Source organism: Ceratotherium simum, chromosome X (genome assembly GCF_057802395.1).
Source record: "Ceratotherium simum simum isolate JZ-2026a chromosome X, ASM5780239v1, whole genome shotgun sequence".
Lineage (NCBI taxonomy): Eukaryota > Metazoa > Chordata > Mammalia > Perissodactyla > Rhinocerotidae > Ceratotherium > Ceratotherium simum.
The window spans coordinates 79,733,106-79,759,161 of NC_141940.1; the positions used below are offsets into that span (position 1 = coordinate 79,733,106).

The 26,056-nt window shown below is 41.0% G+C and overlaps 1 protein-coding gene across 1 annotated transcript in view; it reads left to right on the forward strand.

The window, feature by feature from the left end:
* Positions 1 to 25,751, forward strand: part of LOC147911902 (uncharacterized) — a 52,181-nt gene extending 26,430 nt beyond the window's left edge. Inside the window, exon 2 of the mRNA XM_087426404.1 lies at positions 25,128 to 25,751. Within this exon, the coding sequence (XP_087282530.1) occupies positions 25,128 to 25,739 (612 nt within the window). The 3' untranslated portion in view covers positions 25,740 to 25,751. The remainder of the gene's footprint in view (positions 1 to 25,127) is intronic.
* Positions 25,752 to 26,056: the final 305 nt, after the last annotated feature.

Sequence of the window (26,056 nt, forward strand, 5' to 3'; positions counted from 1 at the left end):
CCACATTCTAATGTTAGCCAAGTGGCTTCTGTACTAACTTCTCTCATCAAGTCTCTTGTATGTATTTGAAAGTTGTGCTTCTTCCAGGTCAGTGAACTGTGGTTATGGAGAACACGCATATATGTATTCATTGCATACTGAGAGACAATGCAGTTGGAATAGTTAGGGGCAGGACTCTGCAGCCAGACTGCCTGGGTTTGAACCCTTGCTCTAAAACTTACCAGTTGTGTTATTTTACTTCTCTGTGCCTCAGTTTCCTCATCTGTAAAATGCAGATAATAGTACCTACCTCATAGGCTGGTTGTGAGCATTAAGTAAGTTAATAGATGAAAAGTGCTTAGAGGAGTGCCTGACATACTGTAACTACTCTACAAGTATTTATTATTGCCATTAAATCAACAAGCAGTTAAATCAAGAATTAAGTCAACAATCAATGCCTACTCTATGCCATGCTGGGTACAGGACATAAAAGTGATATATAAGATGTGGCACCTGTTCTCAAAGACCTCCTATCTAGTGGTGTAATGCAAAGAGCTTTGAATGATGAGAGAGAAGACCCGGGTTTGAGACCTTGCTCTACTATCTAGAACTGTAGAGTAGTAGGTTGAAATGGAGGTCATCTGTTCCAACACTATCCTCCTCCTGCCATATAATACATAAACTCCCTTATTGCCTACCAGAAAAGGACAGTCAGATTTTGCTTGCCTGCTTTCAGAACAAGGAGCTCACTCTCTGTCCAGGTAAGCCATGACACATTATTTGATTACTCTGTGCCTCAGTTTCTCATCTGTTAAAATGATAGCAAATAATATGGACATCAGAGGCTTGCTGTGAACATCAAAAGAAAGAATGGTTGTGAATCTGATAAGCACCATAAGACTTCAGTAGGCTTTTCAGTAGGGTCAAGGAAAGTCATTTCAGGGTAGATATGGGATTGTCAGCCTTTCAAAAGGGGCAGGAGAAGGTTCTGCTCCCATTTCTTGTGGTGCATGTATGTAGGGGGGTGGGTAGCTGTGAACAACGACTGGAGCTGGGATAAGGGGTAGAAGGTGGAGCCTGCATTCTTCTTGGAGGTGGGGCTAAAGGGGATTCTCCTAAGCTCAGTGTGATGGGGGCCAGGGTGAGGAGGAGTAGGCTGTGTTGCCAGCTTTCAACCCCCACAGAGCTGCACCTTTGCTGACTGCTAGGCTGTGGCAAGGGGATGTGTGGCAGCTGGAACTGGTCTATAGGGCATTGACTGACTCATGTACCAGGTCTGGCACACTCCCAAAGGTTACAAACTTTTTGACTGACACATGGATTCCAGCTTTGGCCCAGAGGCATGCTGCCACATTGAGTCACTAGATGTCTGTGGCAACCATAGCGTAGGCTCAAGTTGCCAGCTATTAAGGGCTATCTGGTTGTGCTGTTTTCCCCTCCACCCCTGTCAACAGGATGAGGGAAAGAAGGGAGAAATGAGGTGGAAAGCAGCTCTGAAGGCCACACATCTTTAGGGCTTACCCCAAAGGGCCTGTATTTGGGAGATATGATCTACAGCCCCTCCCTGCCACCTTCTGAGCCTACCTAACAAATATGGACTTCTATCACTATCTTTGGACATTGACAGGCTGACCTCTGGTGCTATTGGGTATGCCTAGGGCGGACTTCTATCACTATCTTTGGACATTGACAGGCTGACCTCTGGTGCTATTGGGTATGCCCAGGGCATCAGAAACAAGAAGGGCAGTGGCAGCAGTATTAATTGAGCCTTGGAATACTTGGTCAGGTTGCTGATGCATCTTAGGTCTGGGAGTAGGAGGAAGTGGGTAGCATGAGAATAGTTTCAGACACTTAATGCCATGGATCAGCTAGCATGTACCTAGTCCTTTTCTGGGTGTGGTAGATTAATAAAAGAAAGTCTCACTCCTGGCCTCCAGGGGACTCCCTCCGTGGGAGTCTGGCTCAAGAGGGACAGCTCAGGGTAGCAGGGAAGGTTCTGAGCTGCAAGCAACAGAAATCAACTCAAATTTAGCCATTCAAGGAATACACCAAAGATACTGGGGAGCTCATAGAAATCCTGGGAAGGCTGGAGAACCTGACTTAGGGTTACACAGCCAAGAACAGTGTCCTAAAATCATGTCACAGGATTTGTCTATTAAGGATGCTATTACAGCTGCCACAACTAGGCACTAGATGCTATTCTCTGTATCAACAACACTACTAGCACTGGACACTGATACCCCTCTAGCCGCCATTTTGACTTATGAACTCATTTTTGGTACTATACCACCACTGCTACTCATGGTTATTTCTTCCTTGCCTCCAGAGTTCCAGAGTCAAAGTCCTGGTAGGTGCATCTGATTGACTGAGCCTAGATCATTCTGGCCACAGGGGAAGATAGGAAAGCAAGTATCTGCTATTTTCAGTTTCTCTGGTGGGAAATGGGCTCTGCCTCCTACCAAGCCTCATGAAGAGAAAAATTCTCCAAACATAGGAAGGAATTTCAGATTTTGGGTGGTCAAAAAATGACAGATGGCCTTGGGGCCAGCCTGGTGGCGTAGTGGTTAAGTTCGTGTGCTCCACTTTGGCAGCCCAGGGTTCTCAGGTTCGGATCCCGGGGGCAGACCTATGCACTGCTTGTCAAGCCATGCTGTGGCAGGCGTCCCACATATAGAGTGGAGGAAGATGGGCACGGATGTTAGCCCAGGCCCAATCTTCCTCAGCAAAAAGAGGAGGATTGGCAACGGATGTTAGCTCAGGGCTAATCTTCCTCATCAAAAAAAAAAAAAAGAAAAAAGAAAAGAAAAAATGACAGATGGCCTCCATGCCAACACCACAGAAGGGAAGCAGTTAAAAGTCAAGGCAGTGGTTTTCAAACTGTAGATTGCAACCCATTAGTGGCTCATGAAATCATTTTAGTGGTTGCAACAAGCATTTCAAAAATATGAAAGTGACTGCATAGAATAGAAACTATCAGAGTGCCTCATATGTGGTAAGGCCAAGGCCAAGTACTGGTCCCTGAAATATTTATTTGGGTTTTCTTCTATTAGGTTGAACCATAATAAAATCAGTAGCATCTGACTTTTTTTTAACTTATCAAAAAAATAGCAATTTCATATGATTCAGCCTAATAGGTTGGCATGTACAATGCATTTCTTTAAAAAAAACGTTTTAAAGTCACTGGGCTAGAGGATGGAACTAGATTGCCCTTATGGCACCTAGAATTTGGAAAAAGGAGAAGTCTGCCTGGGCACTTAGTTAGGTGTTTCCAGTTGGAAGTGCAATGGCATCTTCGAGGAGTGGGCAGGCCCTAGGGAACATGTGGGTTTGCTGGAGGAAAGAGAACTTGGGCTGGTCCTTTTGATTGGCAAAGTCTGATTAATGGTGGAGGAGAGGCAAGGGCAGGGGCAGGGGCAGGGGCAGGGGTATGTTCCAGTAGAGGACAACAACAAGCTTGAGCCAGCACTCCAAGGTGAGCATGAGCCTAGAATGGGGGTAGTGCTCTGAGAGTTGTGGTGAGGAGGAGCAAATTCGACCTCCCTAGTGGCATTCTCCTTGGGACCAGAAGTAGCAAGGCCAGGCCAGGTTTTCCTCTTTGGCTTAGATATGTGTAAGCATGCAGTGTTGGCTAGGAGATTTCTCAAATTTCAGAATCCCAGGACTTGGAGGACTTCTTTGAGACTATTTAGTACATTCCCCTGACTCCAGACAGGCCTAACTTAACCTCTCCCAGACAAATGAATATCTCCTGTTTTTAAAGCTCTGCAGAGAGAAATATTAAACAGCTTCCTCTAGCTGCCTATTTAACTGCTTAATAACTTGTGGTTGGAAAGTTCTTTCTCTTGTCTTATCCTACCTTGTATTATAATTCATGTCCTTATCTTAGTGCCCACAATGGACAGTATATTTTTAAGGAATGGGGCTGTGTGCTTATTCTCCCTGCACAAATGTGAATCAAATATATTGAATTTGCTCTTAGGCCAGAACTAGGGCCAAAGGGTAGAAATTATAGGGAGGCTAATGATTATTCAACAGAATAAGGAACTTGTGAAAGGATTAGTGGTAATCACAAAAGGAACCCTTTGAGAGAAATGAGTTCCCTGTTTCTAGACGGGCTCAAGTAGAACATGAGTGGGATGTTGTTGTGGTGATACTTGTATGGTAGGGGTTAGTGGAGGACCCTAAAGTCCTTTTGCTCTTGGTTTTCTGTAAATTTCATTCCCTTTTCCTCCTCCCCCCACCCTATGACTTCTGTACCTCCAATTCCCTGAGTCAGGGCAGAAGGGAAACATCCATCTGTAGTCAACAGATTGAGGCCAGCCCTGAGAACAGAGCCTAAGTCCAACAGTCTCCAGAGCCCCTGCTTTGTCCATGTTCACAGAGTAGCAATGGTCAAAATAGCTCACAATTGTGTACCTCTTGCAAGTTTACAAATTGTTCTATCAAAATCATTATGTGTCATTCTTATTATAGTTACTTGATCTGCACAAATGAAGTTTGGAGGTACATAGAGAAGGTATCATTTTGATGATTTTCCAAATGAGGTAAATGAGGTTCAGCAGGATTGTATGCTGCCCAAGAGCCAGGATTCCAAACCAGGGTTTCTGAATCAAAATCTAGTGCCCTTTTCCTTATACATATCACCCATTTCTCCTACTATAAGTGAAGGAGTTAACCAATTTAGTGTTGTTCCGAAGAATCAGGACTAGGACACAGAAGTTATAGGAAGACAGATATCAATTTACAAACAAAGAGAAGGTCCTAGCCAAGAGGGTTGCCCATCGAGGGCTGCTTCAAGAATGTGTGAGCTCCCCAACACCAGGGAGTAAAGACTGGAAGATTGCTTGCTGGGAATGTTGAAGAGAGAATCCAAATCTTGAAGGGAGCTGAGGATACATGCCTTCTGAGGCTGCCATTGACAGGCCTTCTGAGTCACCCAGCTCTTCCTGTAATTGCCCTTTGCCGAGCAAGACTGGCCCTAAAATACCTGCTCAGCACTTCAAGTTCCCCAGAGTCAGAAGCCAAATTTCTCTGTTTCCCTGATTTCAGTACAGCTAGTTAACTTCTCCACAAATGAGTAAGTGGTTTTCTATGACTTGTTCTCTAAACTGAAACATCTTTTTCTTCTCAGCCTCTCTTCTAAAAGCAACACCCTCAGCTACACAGCACTTGTCTGACACCTTTTTGTTTCCCTTTCTCCTGCTTATTCCCATTGAGACTTTGCCTGTGGAATGCAGCTGGTATAAAGTATTGTTGTCATCTCTTCCTACTGTTTCCTTTTTTCTCCCTTTACCACAGCACTACCTCCCCACTTCCAGCTCCAATTCTCTCTACCTCCTCCCCAAGCCAGCCTGGAGCTCTACAACATGGCCTCAGGTTTCCCAAATAGTAATTTCCTTTTCAGCATATTCCCATCTTTCTCCCACCCTTCCACTCTGATTTTCAGGCTCCCCGATAGTATCCTCACATTATCCACCTGAGGTGATTAGGTGAAGAACTCTCAAATTTTACATAGAGAAATTGAGGCCCCAGGGAGGTAAGATGAGCCAGTTCCTCAAGAATGCAGGTTGGCAAACTTTTTCTATAAAGGGGTGGATTGTAAATATTTTAGGCTTTGAGGGCCACTGTAGTCTCTATCATATATTCTTTTTTTTTTTACAACTCTTTAAAAAGTAAAAATTATTCTTAGCTTGTGGGCCTTTCAAAAACAGGTCCCTGGCTGGATTTGGCCCAAACTTGGTAATTTGCCGACATCTGCTGTAGAGGATTCTGCCAATCCAGTGTTCAACAACCTTCACTGTCAAGAAATTCTCCTCAACATCTAACTTTTGTTCCTCGTGGTGCAGTTTAAGACCATTTACCTTTGGTAAAAATTTTCTGTAAAAGGTTGTTGTTGTTGTTTCCCAAAGTGCTCATCCCCTTTTGCTCTTGCCCATTTCTCAGAAATTTTTACTACTCTCCTTCCCCACCCCCAACAGCAGCATACCTTGATTCCTTCCTCACTTTTCCCTCTCCCCTCCACCTATAAAACCATTTCTGAGGAAACCAAAATATAAGGGATTAGAAAGTGAAACTTGAGAGTGAATCTTGGGAGCCATACAGTCTAAGTTTTGTTCAGACTGTTGCTTGAGTTCCATTAGGCTCTGAACCTGTGGATGGCAATCAGGTGGTTTTCCAGACTGAACTCTATGCCACCTTGCTGTTAGCTCCCCAGGATCTTTCCATGACTTTCTGTTTTTTTCAGGCTTCTCTCCTTTCTCAGTTAATTTCTTGCCACCCAGGCTATCAGAGAAGAATGACATCATTTTCCTCTGTCTTCCCTTCCCTTTTGTCTTTTGAAATAAGCATACAAACTCCACTGATGTTTTTTGGGAGGTTGCTCAAATGTAAGAAAACTCATGTATATCAAGTGCCTACTATGTATTAAGCACTCTACTAGATACCTCCCCACTTAACTTGGAGAATCATCACAAAAAATCATTATTATCTTAATTTTCCACGTGGTGAAACTGAGGCTCAGAGAGATAGTGTGATTTACCTGGGGTCACATAGCTAGCCAGTGATAAAGCTGGGAATTTCCCCCTACTATTAGGTTGAACCATATGAAATTCCTGTTTTTGATGGTCAACAGTGGTTTAATATTGGCAATTTCATATGGTTCAACCTAATAGATTATAAACTCTGTGAGACCAAGAATGCTTTTCTGTTTTTATTTTCACTGTTATGGCTCCATAGCCTTGACTAGTAGTTGACCTATAGTAGAGGCTCAATACGTATTTGTTGAATGAATGAATTACAGGTATATTTGTTTTTAAAGTCCACACCATTTTCCCTATGGAGATGGTTCCCAAACTTCAGTCATTTTTGAACATCTTCAAAATTTTGCCATACCCACATACCTATGTACATTTGAAAATTATGTAATGGATGCTGGTCATATCTCAGTGGAATGTATGCCACTCTTTGGACACTGCTGCCCTTATCACCCTCCTGGCTACAGGGAGGAGCAGAAGTTAGTAAATGTAGCACAACAAAAAAGGTACCAGAGTTATTAAAAGGTCTAGGATGCAAGCCGTTCAAAGGGCAAAGAGCAAAAGAAAACACATATATTCAAGAAAAAATATGAAAATTCAGTAAGAAAGGTGAGAGACTGTGGTATGCGAACCAACACTGTTCACTCTCTTCACCTTCTCAGCTAAGAGAGGCTGAGACTCCACTCCATACTCCTGCAGCCAACTCCCTCTTTCTCCAGCTCCCAGTTGGAAGCCTTTCTTCTCAATAGGAGCAGGATGTTAGTATTTGTTGGCCTGCCCCCAGCTATCTGTTGCTGAGGCTAAGTTGTTGTCCTGCCCCCGGCTATCTGTTGCTGAGGCTAAGTCACAAGGCAAGTGTGGCTAAGAGGTGGGGCTTCCTCTTGCCACCCAGCCTCTACTTGTGCAGAAGACTGGGGCACAGGTCACCTGGTCCCAGCTCTCAAGGCTTTGGTTCCACATCAGGAGAGGCAAGTTGAGAGAACACAGACTAGTGCCCTCCCTGATCAAGTGCTTATCTCCCAGAGTGGAGGTATCACTCAGAGAGAAGTTTGCCATTGTCCCCACTCCCAGCTCCAGAGCCCTGAATCAGAGATTGTGCCAGGAAGAGAAGCAGGCCATAAATAGAGAGCTCCTAATTGTTTCCCAAAGGAACCATTGTCGTTAACAAGAAAGCGAGGAGAAGTTCAAAACTGAGGGCACGCGCAGGAACAAAGGAGGTTGTGGTGAAAGGCATTCGTAGGAGATTCAAGATATAGGCTAAACTGTAAGCAAGCTAGTTTACAAAAAAACAGCTGGAAGAAGCCCTCTGGGGTCAGAACAAATATCAAACACTCCCCTCAGAAACCACTTCTTCAAATGAGCCACAATTTGACTGCACTAGTTTGTAAAGCAATTTATGCCCCAGGACATTGTTAAAAACAGTTCAGCAATCAGCCAGCTATTAAGCATGTGGGCAATTCACAAATATGTGGCAATTAAACTACACACCTAAATAAACAATGGGCCAAAGAAGAAATCAAAAGGGAAATTAGAGAATATTTTGAGATGAAAGAAAATGAAGACATAAGCTATCAAAACTTATGGGATACAGTCCTTAGATGGAAATTTATAGTTGCAAAATGCCTGTATTAAGAAAGAAAGATCTCAAATCAATAGCCTAACCTTCCACTTGAAAACACTGTAAAAAGAAGAACAAACTGAACCTAAAGCAAGGAATACAGAGGAAATTATAAAAATTAGAGTGGAAATTAATGAGATAGAGGATAGAAAAACGATACAGAAAATTAATGAAACCAAAAGCTGGTACTTCGGAAAGGTCAACAAAATTGACAAGACTTTAGGTAGAGTGACCAAGATAAAAAGAGAGAAGTCTCAAATTATTAGAATCAGAAATGAAAGAGGGGAGATTGGAGAGTTTATAGAAGATGGCATGTAGGAAGATCCTGAGTTCACCTCTTCCCATGGATACAACAAACCTACGACTTGTTGGGGGAAGAGGGAGAATCCCCCTCTGCCCCTTCCCTTAAGGTTCTTATGGCTGACCAAATAATTAACAAGACAGGTTAGCAGGAGAAAATAATACCAAATTTAATAACATGTATACATGGGAGAAATCAGGGACACTGTGTTTCTCAACACAATAGCAGAAATTCTCATCTTAAATACCATGTTCAGCCAATGACAAAGGAGGATGTTGGGGGTAGGGGGAGTCAGTTACAGGAGATTACCACTAAAGCACAGTAAACAAGAGTAAGGTTATTATGCAGATTTAAGGCCTCACCTTCCACATTGATAAGTCTCTAGAAATGAGGCCATCCCCCCTCTTCCCAATACAGAGAGGGAGATACCTTTACAAATGCAGATTTCCCTTATAAATGTAAATGTTTTTCTGGCAACTCCTTGCAGGGCCATCCAGAGAATGTGGCCAGAGAGACATAAGATGGGCTTGTTGGTGCCTTTTCTATTGTAACATCTATTTTACATTATATTACAGCCATCAGATCGAAGATCTGTTCCAGGAAGGAGTTACTGTGTCAAATTCTTTAGGCAGGTAGTGGGGGAGGTCAAATGTCCATCAGAGAAAACAATCAAGGTAAAGAGATATAGTTCAGGTTGGCCAAATCTTGATCTCCCACAGACTACATGTGGAATAATTTTCTCTGAAAGAGATCTGGAAACCAGATGAAAAGAACCTCCACAACAAGGGGCAACATAGAGAAGAGTGGAGCAGGCAGAGACACAGTTCTGCTGAGGAAAAAAACCATACCCTAGCTGTGGCACTTCATGTTTGGAAGCAATCTCAAAGGTACAGAGCTTTTCCTGGAGTAGTGAGGGATTTGAACTCCACATTAGGTATCCCAGCCCTTAGATCAAGCACAAGAGAGATGAGACTCCCAAAACACCAGGCTTTGAAAACCAAAAGGGAGTATGCCCAGGAAAATTATATAACTTCAGAGAAAGGAAAACCTGCTCTTAAAGGGCCCAAGCACAGACTCACTTGACCTAAAAACCAGTACAGAAACACCAGATAGAAAAGTATTGAGTCCATTGGTAAAAGGGACTCACTTACTAAGCTCAGAGTACCTCCTGGAGAGGTGAGGTGGCTGGGCTCCCTCACGTCAGGGACTGACACTGGCAGCAGCCATTTTTGTGACCTACTTCAACTGTGCTGATGCAGACTCTGGTAGGCACCATATTGGAATCCTTCCTTTAGCTTGTTAGTGTCTGGGCCTGCAGCACTCAAGGAAAATGTGCACAGCCAGGCAGCACAGGAAGCCCATACCAGGGACCTGCCCCACCCACCAGCAAGTCTGCAGCAGACTTGAGCCATTGGGCCTTGCAACTAGCCACACAGGAGATCTGCCCTGCCCACCAATGCACAAGAAACAGTGGCATGCTGCCAGTGCTAGGGGACTGGCTGCCCACTATTGTGCCTGAGGCAGGTGTGCAACACAAGGCATGGCAAGCCTGCACCAGAGGCTTGCTTCGCCCAAGAACAAGCTAGCAACAGCCACTCCACTGGGCCTTATACTCAGTGGCATTGGGGGCCTACCCCTCCCACCAGTGAGCCAGCAGCAGTGGATGGCCACACAGCTAGCAGCATGGGGGGTTGGGAAGGGCAGCTGCCCTGCCCACCAGTGAGCTACCAACAGTCACATATGGCTGGGCATTGCAGTCAGCCATAGAGGGAGCCTGCCTCAATGACCAGTGTACCTGAGGCAGTCAGGCACCACAGGGCCATGCAGCCAGCCACCCCTGGGGGCCTGCCGCACCCGATAGCTCACTTGTAGCTATCTCACAGGGCTGGCCTAACAATCAGCTGGCCTGGGGGCCAGCACTGCCTGCCTGCATGCCTGCAGCAATTGCAGCCCTGCAACAGAAGGGCACATGCAGCTGACACAGGAGAAACCCCTGGAGTATTTGGCAAGGGTGATGAGAGGGGAGCACATTGATGGGTCCCGTAAGACATCTCCTACAGGAGGCCACATTTCCAAGATTGGGACACATAGCTGATATACCAAATACATAGACATGAACACAAGGAAGTAGGCAAAATGAGGAGACAGAGGAATGTGTTCCAAATAAAGGAATAGGAAAAATCCTCAGAAAAAGAACTAAACAAAACAGAGATAAAAATCTACCTGATCAAGAGTGCAAAGTAATGGTCATAAGAATGCTCACCAACTCAGGAGAAGTATAGATAAGCACAGTGAGAACTTCAACAAAGTGTTAGAAATTATAAAAAAGAACCAATCAGCCCTGAAGAATACAATAATTTAAATGAAAAATTCACTAGAGGGAATCAACAGCAGAGAAGATGACACAGAAGAATGGATCAGCAATCTGGATGAAAGAGTAGAGGAAATCACTCAAACTCAACAGAGAAAAGAAAAAGAGAATTTAAAGGAATGAGGACTGTGTAAGGGACCTCTGGCACAACATCAAACATACCAACATTCACATTCTAGATGTCCCAGAAGGAGAAGAGAGAGAAAAAGGGGGCAGAAGATATAATAGCTGAAAACTTCCTTAACCTGGGAAAGGAAACAGACATCCAGGTACAGGAAGCACAGAGAGTACCAAACAAGATGAACACAAAGAGGCCTGTACCAAGACACATTATAATTAAAATGTCAAGAATTAAAGATAAAAAATCTTAAAAGCTGTGACAGAAAAACAAGTTACATACAAGGGAAACCCCATAAGGCTATCAGCTGACTTTTCAGCAGAAATTTTATAGGCTAGAAGGAAGTGGCATGATATATTCAAAGTGCTGAAAGGAAAAGACCTACAAACAAGAATACTTTATCCAGCAAGGTTATCATTCAGAATGGAAGGAGAGATAAAGAGTTCTCCAGACAAGCAAAAAATAAAAGAATTCATCACCACTTAACCGACCTGACAAGAAATGTTAAAGGGACTTCTTTAAGTGGAAAAGAAAAGGCCACAAATAGAAATTAGAAAATTACGAAGAAAAATACCACTGGTAAAGGCAAATATATAGTAAAGGTAGTGGATCAACCACTTACAAAGCTAGCATGAAGGTTAAAAGACAAAAGTACTAAAATCGTCTATATCAACAACAAAAGGTGAAGGGATATACAAAATTAAAAGAGGTAAAATATGATGTCAAAACATTAAACGGGGGGAATAAAAATGCACGGGTTTTAGTATGAGGTTGAACGTAAGAGATCATCAACTTAATATAGATTGATATATACATACGTTGTTATATATGAACATGGTAAGCACAAACTGAAAACCTATAATAAATACACAAAAAATAAAGAGAAAAGAACCCAAACATAACACTAAAAAAAAGTCATCAAATCACAAGAAAAGAAAACAAGAGAAGAAGAAAGGAACAGAGAAGAATTACAAAAGCATCCATAAAAAAAGTAACAAAATGGCAATAAGTACATACTTATCAAAACTTATTTTAAATGTAAATAGACTAAATGCTCCAGTCAAAAGACATAGGGTGGCTAAATGGATAAAAAAAAAGACCCATATAGGTTGCATACAAGAGACACACTTCATATCTAAATATACTCACAGACTTAAAGTGAAGGGATGAAAAAGATACTCTGTGCAAATGGCAATGAAAAGAAAGCTGGGGTAGCAATACTTACATCAGATAAAACAGAATTTAAAACAAAAACTGTAACAAGACACAAAAAGGGGCATTATATAATGATAAAAGGAACAGTCCAATAAGAGGATATAACACTTGAAAATATCTATGTGCCCAACATAGGAGCACCTAAATACATAAAGCAAATATAAAAAGCCATAAAAGGAGAAATTGACAGTAACACAATAACGGTAGGGGACTTTAACATCTCACTTACATCAATGGATAGATCATCCAGACAGATGATCAATAAGGAAACATTGGCCTTAAATGACACATTAGACCAGATGGGCTTGATAGAAATATACAGAACATTCCATCCAAAAACAGTAGAGTACACATTCTCTTTGAATGCACATGGAACATTCTCCAGGATGTGGTCTCCAGGATATGTGGAGGTCTCCAGACCTCCACAAAACAAGTCTCAATAAATTTAAGAAGACTGAAATAATATCAAGCATCTTTTCGGACCATAATGGTATGAAACTAGAAATCAACTACAAGAAGAAAACTGGAAAAGCCACAAATACACGGAGATTAAACAAAATGCTACTGAACAACTATTGAGCCAATGAAGAAATCAAAGGAGAAATCAAAAAATACCTGGAGACAAATGAAAAAGAAAATATGACATACCAAAATCTATGGGATACAGCAAAAGCGATACTAAGAGGGAAGTTTATAGCAAGAGAGGCCTACCTCAAGTAACAAGAAAGATCTCAAATAGACAATATAATATTACACCTAAAGAAACTAGAAATAACAAGAACAAAAGAAGCTCAAAATCTGTAGAAGAAAGAGAATAATAAAAACTAGAGTGAAAATAAATGAAATAGAGACTAAAAAGACAATAGAAAAGATCAATGAAACTAAGAGCTGGTTCTTTGAAAAGATAAACAAAATTAACAAACCCTCAGCTATACTCACTAAGAAAAACGAGAGAAGGCTCACATAAATAAAATCAGAAAGAAAGGGGAGAAATTACAACAGATACCACAGAAATACAAAAGATTATAAGAGAACACTATGAAAAGCTATATGCCAACAAATTGGATAATCTAGAAAAAAATGAATAATTTCTTAGAATCATACAACCTTCCAAAAATGAATCAAGAAGAAATAGAGTATCTGAAAAGACTGGTCACTAGTAAGGAGATTGAAACAGTGATCAACCCCCCCCCCCACAAATAAAAACAAAAGTCCAGGACAAGATGGCTTTTTTGGTGAATTCTACAAAACATTCAAAGAAGATTTAATACCTATCCTTCTTAAACTCTTCCAAAAATTGAAGAGGAGGGGATGCTTCCTAACTCATTTATGAGGCTAACATTACCTTGATACTAAAACCAGACAAGTACAACACACACACACAAACTTTCAGGCCAAATTTGCTGATGAACATAGATGCAGAAATCCTCAACAAAATATTAGCAAATTGAATACAACAATACATTAAAAATATCATACACCACAATGAAGTGGGATTTATTTCAGGAATGCAAAGATGAAACGTCTACAAACTAATCAATGTGATATACCACATTAACAAAATGAAGACTAAAAATCACATCATTGCAATAGATGCAGGCAAAGCATTGGACAAGATTCAGCATCCATTTATGATAAAAACTGAATAAAATGAGTATAGAAGGAAAGTACCTCAACATAATAAAGTCCATATATGACAAACCCACAGCTAACATCATACTCAATGGCAAATAACTAAAAGTTTTCCCTCTAAGAACAGGAACAAGACAAGGATGCCCACATTTGCCACTCTTATTCAACATAGTATTGGAAGTCATAGCCAGAGCAATTAGGCAAGAAAAAGAAATAAAAGGGATCTAAGTTGAAAAGGAAGAAGTAAAACTGTCACTATTTGCAGATGACATAATTTTATATAGAGAAAACCCTAAAGAACCCACCAAAAAAACTATTAGAAATAATAAATGAATACAGTAAAGTTGCAGGATACAAAATCAACATTAAAAAATCAGTTGTGACTCTGTACACTAACAACAAAATAGCAGAAAGAGAAATTAAAAATACAATCCCATTTACAATTACAACAAAAAGAATAAAATACCTAGGAATAAATTTAACAAAGGAGGTGAAAACTTATACCCTAAATCTATAAGACATTGTTGAAAGAAATTGAAGACGACACAAAGAAATGGAAAGATATTCCATGCTGACGGATTGGGAGAATTAAAATAGTTAAAATGTTCATACTACCTAAAGCAATCTATAGATTCAATGCAATCACTATCAAAGTCCCAAGGACATTTTTCATGAAAATAGAACCAAGAATCCTAAAATTTACCTAAAACAACAAAAGACCCTGAACAGCAAAAGCAAATCTGAGAAAAAAGAACAAGGCTGGAGGCATCACACTCCCTCATTTCAAAATATACTACAAAGCTATAGTAATCAAAACAGCATGGTATTGGCAGAAAAGAAGACACACAGAAGATCAGTGGAACAGAATTGAGAGCCCAAAAATAAACCCACACATCTATGGACAGCTAATTTTTGACAAAAGATCCAAGAACATACAATGGAGAAAGGAATGTCTCTTCGATAAATGGTGCTGGGAAAACTGGACAGCCACATGCAAAAGCATGAAAGTAGATCCCTGTCTACACCATACAGAAAAATTAACTCAAAATGAATTAAAGACATGAATATGACCTGAAACCATAAAACTTCTAGAAGAAAACATAGGCACTATGCTCTTGTAGATCAGTCTTAGATGCATCTTTTAGAATATCATGTTTCACCAGGCAAGGGAAACAAAAGAAAAAATAAACAAATGGGGCTACATCAAACTAAAAAGCTTCTGCATGGCAACAGAAATCATCAACAAAATGAATGAAAGGACAACGTACCGATTGGGAGAAGATATTTGCAAATCATGTGCCCAACAAAGGGTTAATTTCCAAAATAGATAAATAACTCATACTACTCAACAACAGAAAATCAAACAACCCGATTAAAAAATGAGTGGAGGGTCTCATCAGACATTTTTCCAAAGAAGATATACAGATAGCCAACAGGCACATGAAAAGATGTTCAACATCACTAATTATTAGGGAAATGCAAGTCAAAATTACCATGAAATATCACCTTATGCTCATCAGAATGGATATTATTAAAAAGACAAGAATTAACAAGTGCTGGAGAGGATGTTGAGAAACGGGAACCCTTGTACACTGCTGGTGGGAATGTAAACTGCTGCAGCCACTATGGAAAACATTATGTAGATTCCTCACAAAATTAAGAATAGAACTACTATATGACCCAGCTATTGTACTTCTGGGTATTTATCTAAAGAACATGAAAACACTAATTTGAATAGATATATGCACCCCTATGTTCATTGCAGAATTATTCACAATAGCCAAGACTTGGAAACAACCTAAATACCCGTTGACGAATAAATGGATGTAGAAGATGTGGTATATATGTACAATTTAATACAGTTAGCCAAAAAAAAGGTGAAATCTTTCCATTTGCAACAACATGGGTGGACTTTGAGGCTATTAAGTGAAAGTCTATGCCGAATTTGAAATATAATGATGTAAACCTTAAATTTATACAATGTTATAAACCAATGTTACCTCAAAAAATAAAACACAAATAAATAAAAGAGGGGATATTATTAATAGCCTTATAGAAATGAAAAGGATTATAAAGAACTGCTATGAAGCATCGTAAGCCAACAAATTAGATAACTTAGATGAAATAGACAAATTCCTAGAGACACAGGCTGCTGGAACTGTCTCATGGAGAAATAGCCAGTCTGACTAGACCTATAATAAGTGCAGAGATTGAATTAATAATACAAAAACTACCCCCAAATAAAAGCCCATACCCAGATGGCTTCAATGCTAAATTCTATCAAACATTTAAAGAAGAATTAATAACAATTATCCACAAACTCTTCCAAAAATTATAAGAGGAAGGAGCACTTCCCTACTCATTTTATAAGGCCAGCATTACTCATACCAAAACCAGACAAACACATCACAAGAAAAGAAAACTATAGACCAGCATTTCTTATGAATATGGATGTAAAAATCCTCAGTAATGTACTAGGAAACCAAATCCAGCATCATATAAAAAGAATTATACACCATGACCAAGTGGGATTTAACTCTGGAATGCAAGGTTGTTTTAAATTTGAAAATCAGTTAATATAATGCATCACATTGATAAAATAAAAAAAAAATTCTCATGATCTTTTCAATAGATGCAGAAAAAGCATTTGACAAAATCCAGCACCTTTCCATGATAAAAACATTCACAAACTAGGAGTGGAAGGGAACTTCCTTAACCTGATCCAGGGCATCTATGAAAAACCCACAAATAACATCATACTTAATAAAAAAAGACTGGATGTTTTCCCCCTAAAATCAGGAACAAGATAAGGATGTCTTTTCTCACCACTTCTATTCAACATTGTGCTGGAAGTTCTAGCTAGGGCAATTAGGCAAGAAAATTAAATACAAGTCATCCAGTTTGGAAAGGAAGAAATAAAACTCTCTCTATTCACAGATGGCATCCTTTTGTAAACACAAAATTCTAGGAAATCCACTAGAAAACTAATAAAGCTGATAAGTTCAGTAATGTTGCAGGATACAAGATCAACATACAGAAATCAATTGTATTTCAATTACACTTGCAGTGAAAAAAACTGGAGGCGAAATTAAGAAAACAATTCTATTTACAATAGCCCCAAAAAGATACATAGGATTAAATTTAACAAAAGAAGTGCAAAATTGATATTCTGAACACTGCAAAATATTGTTGAAAGAAGTTAAAGAAGATCCAAATAATTGGAAAAATATTCTATGTTCATGGACAGGAAGTCTTAACATTGTTAAGATATCAATACTCTCCAAGCTGATCTATAGACTTAATGCAATCATTATCAGAATTCCAGCTGACCTCCAAGATTTATGTGGAATTCCAAGTAACCCAAAATGGCCAAAATAATCTTGAAAAAAAAAGAACGATGTAGAAGTCTCATAATTCCTGATTTCTAAATTCACTACAAAGCAATAGTAATCAAGACAGCATGGCACTGGCGTAAGGATAGACATTTGGATCAGTGGAATAGAACCAAGAGTCCATAAATAAAACCATACATCTATATTCAACTGATTTTCGACAAGAGTGTCAAGGAAATCCAATGGAGGAAGAATAGTCTTTTGAACAAATGGTGCTGAGACAACTGGATAGGCATATACAAAGGAATGAAGTTGGAACCTTCATTTACGAAAAATTAACTAAATCATTTATGAAAATTAACTAACAATAGATCAATGACCTAAATGTAAGAGCTAAAACCTTAAAACTCTTAGAAGAGAACATAGGAGTAAACCTTCATGATCTTAGATTTGGCAAAGAATTCTTGCAGATGATACAAAAAGCATGAGCAATGAAAGAAAAAATAGATAAATTGAACATTAAAATTAAAAACTTTTATGCTTCAAAGGGTACTATCAAGAAAGTGGAAACACCACTCACACAATGGGAGGAAGTATTTGCAAATCATATGTCTGATAAGGGACTTTATCCAGAACATATAAAGAACTCTTACAATTCAAACATAAAAAGACAACCCAATTTAAAAAATGGGCTGAATAGATATTTCTCCAAGGAAGATACACAAATGGCCAACAAGCACATAAAAAGATGCTTGACATCATTAGTCATCAGGGAAATGCAAATCAAAACCACAATGACAGCGTTTCACACTCCCTATGGTGGCTAGAATCAACCATTGTTTCCATGGATGTAGAAAAATCAGAAGTCTCATACATTGCTGCCGGGAAACTGCTTTGGAAAACAGTCTGGCAGATCCTCAAACATTTAAGCATAGAGTTACCATATGACCCAACAATTCCATTCCTAGGCATATACCCAAGAGAAATAAAAACATGTCCACACAAAAATGTGTACATGAATGCTTATATCAGCACTATTTATGATAGCTAAAAGGTAGAAACAATCCAAATGTCTATCAATTGACAAATTGACAAACAAAATGTGGTATATACATATAATGGAATATTATTCAGCCATAAAAAGTAATGAAGTATAGATACTTGCTACAAAATGGATAAACCTTGAAAACATTATGCTAAGTGAAAATAGACAACCACAAAAAGCCATACATTGTATGATTCTATTCACATGAAATGTCCAGAACAGAGGAATATATAAAGACAGAAAGTAGGAAAGTGGTTGCTTATAGCTAGGAGGTGGATTGATCCAGGAAGAGGATAAGGAGATGATAGATATAGGATATGGGGTTTCTTTTTGAGGTGGTGAAAAATATTCTAAAATTGACCATGAGTGGTGACGGTTGCATCTATCTATGAATACTTTAGAAAACATTGGATTGCATATTGTAAATGGGTGAATTGTATGGTATGTGAATTATATCTTAATAAAGCTATTTTTAAAAAATTTCAAAAGAACCAACTGGAAATTCTCAATAAAGCTGTTAAAGAAAACGTCTAGGATGAACTGCACCTGGTCTACATTGAAATGCAAATACAGCCAGCCCAGGCTTCTGCTATCAGCTTTCTTTGGCTTACCTCTCAATTATGGTTTGGTGATGAGCCTTGAGAAGGAATCAGAGGAAAATCCTGGAAAGGATTGTAATGCTCATTGATTGCTTAACCATCTGTTATATAAATGGGTTAAAGATGGTCCCCGTATATTGGTTATATATTGTTTACTTCTTCACAGCAGGCTGAGAGACTGCTCAGGAGCCTGCTGGCATCAAACTTAAATTTTTACACATCCAATTGTTTTAAATATAGTCCAAATAAGCATATTTTTAGGCCATTTAGCACCTTCCTGCTTTGCATACCCTGCAAAACTACACTCAACATCTGCTAGCTATAAAAGACCTCAAGTCACCGCTGCCCTTCAGAGTTCTCTGGCATAGAGAGGCCCCGTCCTGCTGCTGAGTGACATGACCTAGACAGTAAGCCCCCTCTCTGATCTCCCTCTCCTTTGGGAGTTCCGTTGCCCTCCTCCCCTTCTGTGTGGTGGCCCCTCACCATTGCTTCTGGAATGTCTCCTGCTGTGAAGGACTTTCTTGAGCATTCAGCTTGTCAAAAAGCCACCCAAATAAACCTCATTGTGTGCTACTGCTATGCATATCTTTTGCCTTGATCAGCCCTGAAATCCCTTGAATCTACTATACCATCCAGCTTGACTTGCCAGTAGACTCACTTAGGAAGTATGCCTTGAGCCCACATTCTGACCCAGCAGGTTCCTTCTTGTCAAGGAACTGTCACCTCAAATGTCACCTCCTTGGAGAAGCCTTCCATGACCCTCTAGCACCTCTCTCATCCCTAGTGGCTCACAGAGACACTTACCTCTAGCTGAAATTATCTTGTTACTTATTTCTGTGTTTAACATCTGTCTCTCTCCACTAGGATATCAGCTCCATAAGGGTAGGGACTTTGTCATGTTCACTGCTCTATCTCCAGCAACTAGCATAGTGCCTGATGCATTGGAAATATCCAATCAAGATATTTTAGTGAATTAAAGAATGGCTAGAATATCAAATTTTGCAGGGTTCAGCTAAAGCAGTACTAGCAGGGAAATTTATAGCACTAAATGCCTGTATTATATAAAAGAAGAAAGGTCTCATATTAATGACTTTACCTTCCAAAAGAAGAGCAAATTAAACACAAAGTAAGCAGAAGAAAGGAAATAAAAAAGATCAGAGTGGAGATCAATAAAATAGAAAACAAAAAACACTAGTGAAAACAAAACTTGTTTTTTCATTAGAAGATCAATAATATTCTGATCACCCAATTTCACTGTATGTGTGTAAGGGAGTTTCCCCATACATCCAAGCAATTCTGCAACACCACCTGGGTGTCCTACAATTCAACCCAATTCTGACAATATCCACCTGGAGATAGCATCAATCCAACAGGTTAAGGGCTCAGTCCCACAAGACTTCTCCCCACCTCCACTTCAGACACCAGTCACAAGCCCAGGTTATCACCTGTGCTTTGGACCAACCACCCATAGATTGGAAGTCCCAACCATGCCCCCTCCTTGGGTTTGATTAAGTTGCTAGAGTGGCTCACAGAACTCAAAGAAACATTTTACTTAATAGATTACTGGTTTATTATAAAATGATATAACTCAGGAACAGCCAGATGGAAGAGATACATGGAGCAAGGTATAGGGAAAAGTCATGGAGCTTCCATGCCTCTCCAAGTGCGAAACTCTCCCTAAATCTCCATGTGTTCACCAACCCGGAAGCTCTCTGAACCCAGTCCTTTTGGGTTTTTATAGAGGCTAAATTACATAGACATGATTGATTAAATCATTGGCCATTGGTGATTGATTCAACCTCCATCCCCTCTCCCCTCTCCAGAGGTCAGGGGGGTGGAACTAAAAGTTCTAACTCTCTAATTACAGGTTTGGTTCTCCTGGGAACCAGCCCCCATCCTTAGGTGAGTTCCAAAAGTCACCTTATTAACATAACAAAAGACACCTTCATTGCTCTCCTCACTTAGGAAATGTCAAGGATTTTAGGAGCTCTGAGCCAGGAATAGGAAGAAGACCAAATATATATTTCTTATTATAAATCACAATATCACAATCAATAACATTTAATAACCTCTATCCATGATGGCCAGGAAAAAAGAAAGAAGACACAAATTGCCAATATCAGAAATGAGAGAGTTTGCTTGCCCAAGGTCACACTTAGAGCCACAATTTGAACCAGGTCTGTTTGATGCCAGAACCTGTGTTCTTTAATCACCGTCCACACTGCTCCTCTAAGTATAACACAGTGTCTGGCACATCATACCACTCAATTAGCAATTCTTTGGATTATGTTTTACTTTTTTTTTTCATCAGCAGCTACCATTTATTGAATGCTTGCTATGTAGCAGGCATTGTGCTATGCACTTTCTTAAGTATTAACTAGTTGAACTTTCACAACCACACAATGAGGTTGGTACTATTATTATCTCCATTTTGCAATTGAGGAAGCTGAGGTGCAGAGAAACTAAGAAACGTGACAAAAGTCACACAGCTGGCCTTCTTTTCTGCATTTAAAATGGGGATCATAATACTTCCTAGCTGTGTAATGAGGATTAGTGAGATGATACATATAAAGAAAGTGCTTAGCCCAGTGCTTGGTTCAGAGTAAGTGCCAAAGACATATTTATCATTATTACCCTTATTGTGTTAGGAATTATCTCATTTAACACTCACAGCACCTATATGGCACAGAAAGCTGATTGCAAGTTTGCTTGGTATTTAGGAGAACTGTGTTCAGATTCCAAGTGAGCTTGGGAATGAGTGTCTGTTGACCTAAGCAATTCTTGTATCATGCAGTGAGTGGCACCTAGGTAGGAATTAGCAATAAATATTCTTTCATTTATCTACTTAAGGCTCTTAAGGAAGGAGTCAGGTGCAGGACAGTGGGCATTGGACTTGGTACCAGATGCTTAGTGTTCTTCTCTTAGCTCTGCCACTCATTGCCTGTGGGACCAGAGGCCTTGGACTAGACAAATGAAAAAATTTTCCACTGCTAAATCTTACCCATGTGTGTGGAATACTTTTCAGTGATACAAATCAGTTCACTCCCCTGAGTCCTATTGTGACTATTTGTAAAATGGAGCTATAGGTACCCACTCTAGAGGAACGCAAAAATGGTAAACTATAGAAGACTATACACGTAAAATATTACTTATAGCAGGGGTCAGCAAACTTTCTTTGTAAAGGGCCAGGTAGTAAATATTTTAGACTTTTGAGGGCCATCCAGTCTCAACTGAAACTACTCATTCTGCTTTTGTAGCACAAAAGCAGCCATAGAGAATATGTAAATGAATGAGGGTAGCTGTGTTCCAATAAAACTTTATTTACAAAAACAGGTGGCAGGCCTTGGTTTGCTGACCCTTGATTTAGATCCTCATTATTGGGCACCAGCTTTATGCCAGGCACCTGGTAAGCACTGAGATACAAGGTAAACAAGAACCAGTATTTATCCTGGAAAAGCTCTCAGTCTTGTGGGAGAGTTAGGCACACAAACAGGTAATCAAAATGCAAGATTATAAGTGCTCCATAACGGCATGAATGGAATCTGTTTGCTTTGTGACAAAGGAGGCCCCTATTGTTGTGTGCTGTGATGATGGCTCTACTTATGTCTTAGGAAGAGTCTTTTTGGTCCAATGAATCTTTTCAAATCCATTGATAAAAGTTTCACCTCATATATCACTTTTGTTAATCTTAATTCTATCCTGAGACTCTTAAAAACAATGCTCAGAACAAATGGGATTTTTTAAAAATAGATTTTTCTTGTGTCCATTCTTAAGTACCCTCATAGGGAAATTCAGCTTTGTAGTTTTCCCTTTTGTCAGTGAATTTCCTCTAAACACTAAAGCAGTGAGAGAACCAGAGGGCCACAGTGGCCTGGCCTGCATACTGGAAAGCCTGGCGCTACACTATCGTTTACTAATTGTGTGCTGGGGACAGGTCCCTTGGCCTGCATTGTCTTCAGTTACCCTGCTGTAGCTTGAGGGGCCCAGCTAGATGGTTTCCAGTGTCCCTTCCAGCTCTGCAGCTGTGGATGGTACATAAATACACAGTGTGCACCTGGTGTGCTTTTCACTTGAATTTTCTATACCTCACTTTCATCCTGTGAAATGGTGGGTCGAGCAGACTAGGGAACCTCAAAGTTCTCTTTGATTTTAGTTGTACTTGGAGGCTAAGACTTGCTCTTTTCAGGGCATATTCTTTTTTGGGATACACTTGGAGCAAATGCCAAGGGGAAGGGCTATGGCCAGATGGAAAACTGGAGAAAGTGAGAGTCTTGAGTTCACCTGCCTAATTTGGGAATGCTTTCTGTAGGAGCATTATCAGGTACATTGGTAATCTCCCACCAATTCCCCTCCCCCACCATGACCCACTCTGGGCCCTGGCACCAAGAATGTGTCCAGATGCCTTTTTGGAAGCACATTCTGCTCTGGTATTGCCAAACGAAGTCAGGAGATAGGCAGGCAGGCAGGCAGGCAGACTTGTATATGTACCATCCTCTGTGTTTAAAGTCCTGTTCTAGAAAGGGAGTATAGTATAATGGTTAAGAGTATGGCCTCTGGTGTCACACTGCCTGGATTCAAATCCCAAGTCTATTAGTAGTGGCTGTGGAAAACCTAGGCAAATCATTTAACCTTTCTGAACCTCAGTTTAACCATCTTTAAAATGGGGATGACAGTAGTTCCCACCTCATAGGGATGTGAAAATTAAATAAAGAACAGTGCAGTGCCTCACACTTATAAATATTAGCTGTTATTATTATTATCATCCTGAGTTGGACAGCCTACTTGGAGAAACAGAACTCATGGATGAGAGTGGCAGTGCGGGACAGAGGTAAGGGCTCTTCCTGGCCTGGGAGGCAGTAGGACCAGGCTTCCATTCTTGGCCTGCCACTGGCTTGATGTGAAATCTCTGCCCCTTTTTGGTCCCATTTTTCCAAACTAGATAATCTTTCTGGTCTCTTCCAACTTGAACCTTTTATGAGTCAAACAGATTTTGTGCAGGCTATGCCCATAAGTACAGGAAGGACACAGCGTAAAGGCATGATCCAGGTCTGGTGAAGTTAACCTTGAAGTCCAGACCAGAGAAGGAGGAACAAACAGACCCTGAGCTAGTGAGCTGACCCCTGGAAAAACCACCGAGAAGGCAGAAACTGTCTTTAGGGCTCTGGGCTCTGCTTGCTTTCCCCTCTCTTCCCTTTCTTTCCCGTCAGCCTCTGAATATCAGCCTGCCTTCTTGCCTTTCTCCCTCTCAGCAAACCCTACTCTCAGGCTGTGCAGGGCAGAGGGACAAAGAGCCCTGGTTGGAGAGAGACTCCGTCATCATTGAGTTTCTAGTTCTAGTCCCAGCTGCTCTGGGAAGCATTCTTAGGGGCCCCTAATCTTCTCACTGTCCACCTCTCTCCGTCCACCTCTCTCCAGCCCCCAGCCCCCTCTCAGTCTACTGCCCCCTCCTGCCTTCCCTCTAAACTTCCACTGCCTTTGTCCATACCTCTATTAGAACACTTATCAGGCTGTATTATAATTGTTTATGTCCATCAGTCTCTCCAAGTATCCTGTGAGCTTGGGTGGCTAGCTGTATGTGTCTTTTTCATCTTAGTGGTGTCCAGCACCTAGCTGAGGGGTCAGTGCTGAGCAGGTGATCTAGTAGGTGAACTCACTACTTTCTGGTTTCCTGAGTGAATGAAAGAGCAAATGAGAGAGGGAAGCATGGACTGGATCCCTACCTGCTGCTCCCTTGGCTTTGTGGCTTAGGCAATACACATGTCTTCTCTGGATCTCAAGTACCTCCCTATAAAGTGAGAGGATCAAAATGATGGACTTCTGAGGTACCTTTCAGCTTTTTCTTTTTTTGGCTTTTTTAAAATGTATTTGCGGGCCGGCCCTGTGGCTTGGTGGTTAAGTGCGTGCGCTGCGATGCTGGTGGCCCGGGTTCGGATCCCGGGTGCGCATCGAGGCACCACTTCTCCGTTCATCCTGAGGCCGAGTCCCGCATACAGCAACTAGAAGGATGTGCAGCTACGACATACAACTATCCACTGGGGCTTTGGGGGGAAAAAATAAAATAAAATAAATAAAATCTTTAAAATGTATTTGCTCCGTTGTCAAGATCTGATAATAATAGCTTTAAGTTATGTCCCTTTGAAGCATCTCTGAAGTTAAATGGGAATCAAAGCTTTTCTTGGTACACAGGATAAGCTGTGATCTCCTCCAATCTAGATCCTAAACTAATGGGGGTCAAATTAATGAATTTTTGTTTTGTAAACATCCTAAAGATTTGGTGGCCCAGTGGTGACAAAGTATATTCTATGTATTTGATCATGACAAATCTGTAAAGAACACTATTTTTGGCTTTACCTAATCTATCTCCCCTCTCCCTCTCCCCTTTAGCTGAAAATAACTGGCCAGCCCTCCCTCTGTGCCTTGGTGGCCCCATCCACTGCTTTGACCATGGAGACTCTCAGCCGCTGCTGGACTGCCTCCCTCTCTGAGCTGGTGCCCACTGGTTACCTGGCTCAGGTCTTCCCAGGCTGCCCTGAGGTAGAAGGCCTCCCTGGGAAGGTGAGGCTGAAGGAGTCTGAGCAGTGTGATAAGGGTGACTTGAGTCCCGGGGAAGAGAGTGGTCAGAACAGGAAGAAAACCAAAGTCAACAAGATCTGGAATTTTGTGAGCTGCAGAAAAGGGGCCTCCAGTCTGGGGAAGCAACCCCAGTCCATGATTTTACTGGAAGACACCTCCAGGCTGTCAGAGTTGAAACCCAAAGTCACGTTAATGGATCGAATGAAGTCATTCAAGAGGTTGAAGCCTTCAACTGGGGCCTCCAAGAATACTGACCCTAGGAGCAGCAAGACCCAGGAAACCCAGGAGGCCCCAGGTATCTACCAGATGAGGAAAGCCGAGGAGGCCCGGAAGCCCTTCCGCCACTCCTACGCGGGCCACATTGAGGGCTTGGAGACCTTCCTTGCAGATGTGCAGAGGCTGGTGCACACCCCAGGAGGGTGAACTATAAAGTGCTGGCCTTCAACGACTTTGGCACCCAAGTAGAAGAAGACCTCTGGGAGAAAGAGACCCCTGAGCAGCCCGATAATGGCAAGTGGGCCAGGAGCTACCTGAAAAGCGTGTTTTCTGGAGACCGTGCGGTCTCACACAAATCAGCAGGAGACTCCAGAATCCAGGAGCTCGAGGCCACCATCGAGGGCTCCACCTTGGAAAGGAATGTAGAAGGGGGCTATGAGGAGAGTCCTGAGCACCTATGTCAAGACAAGGCCACGCCTTTCACCGGCGTTGTCAAGTTCTTCAGCAACATGGCTGAGGTTGCC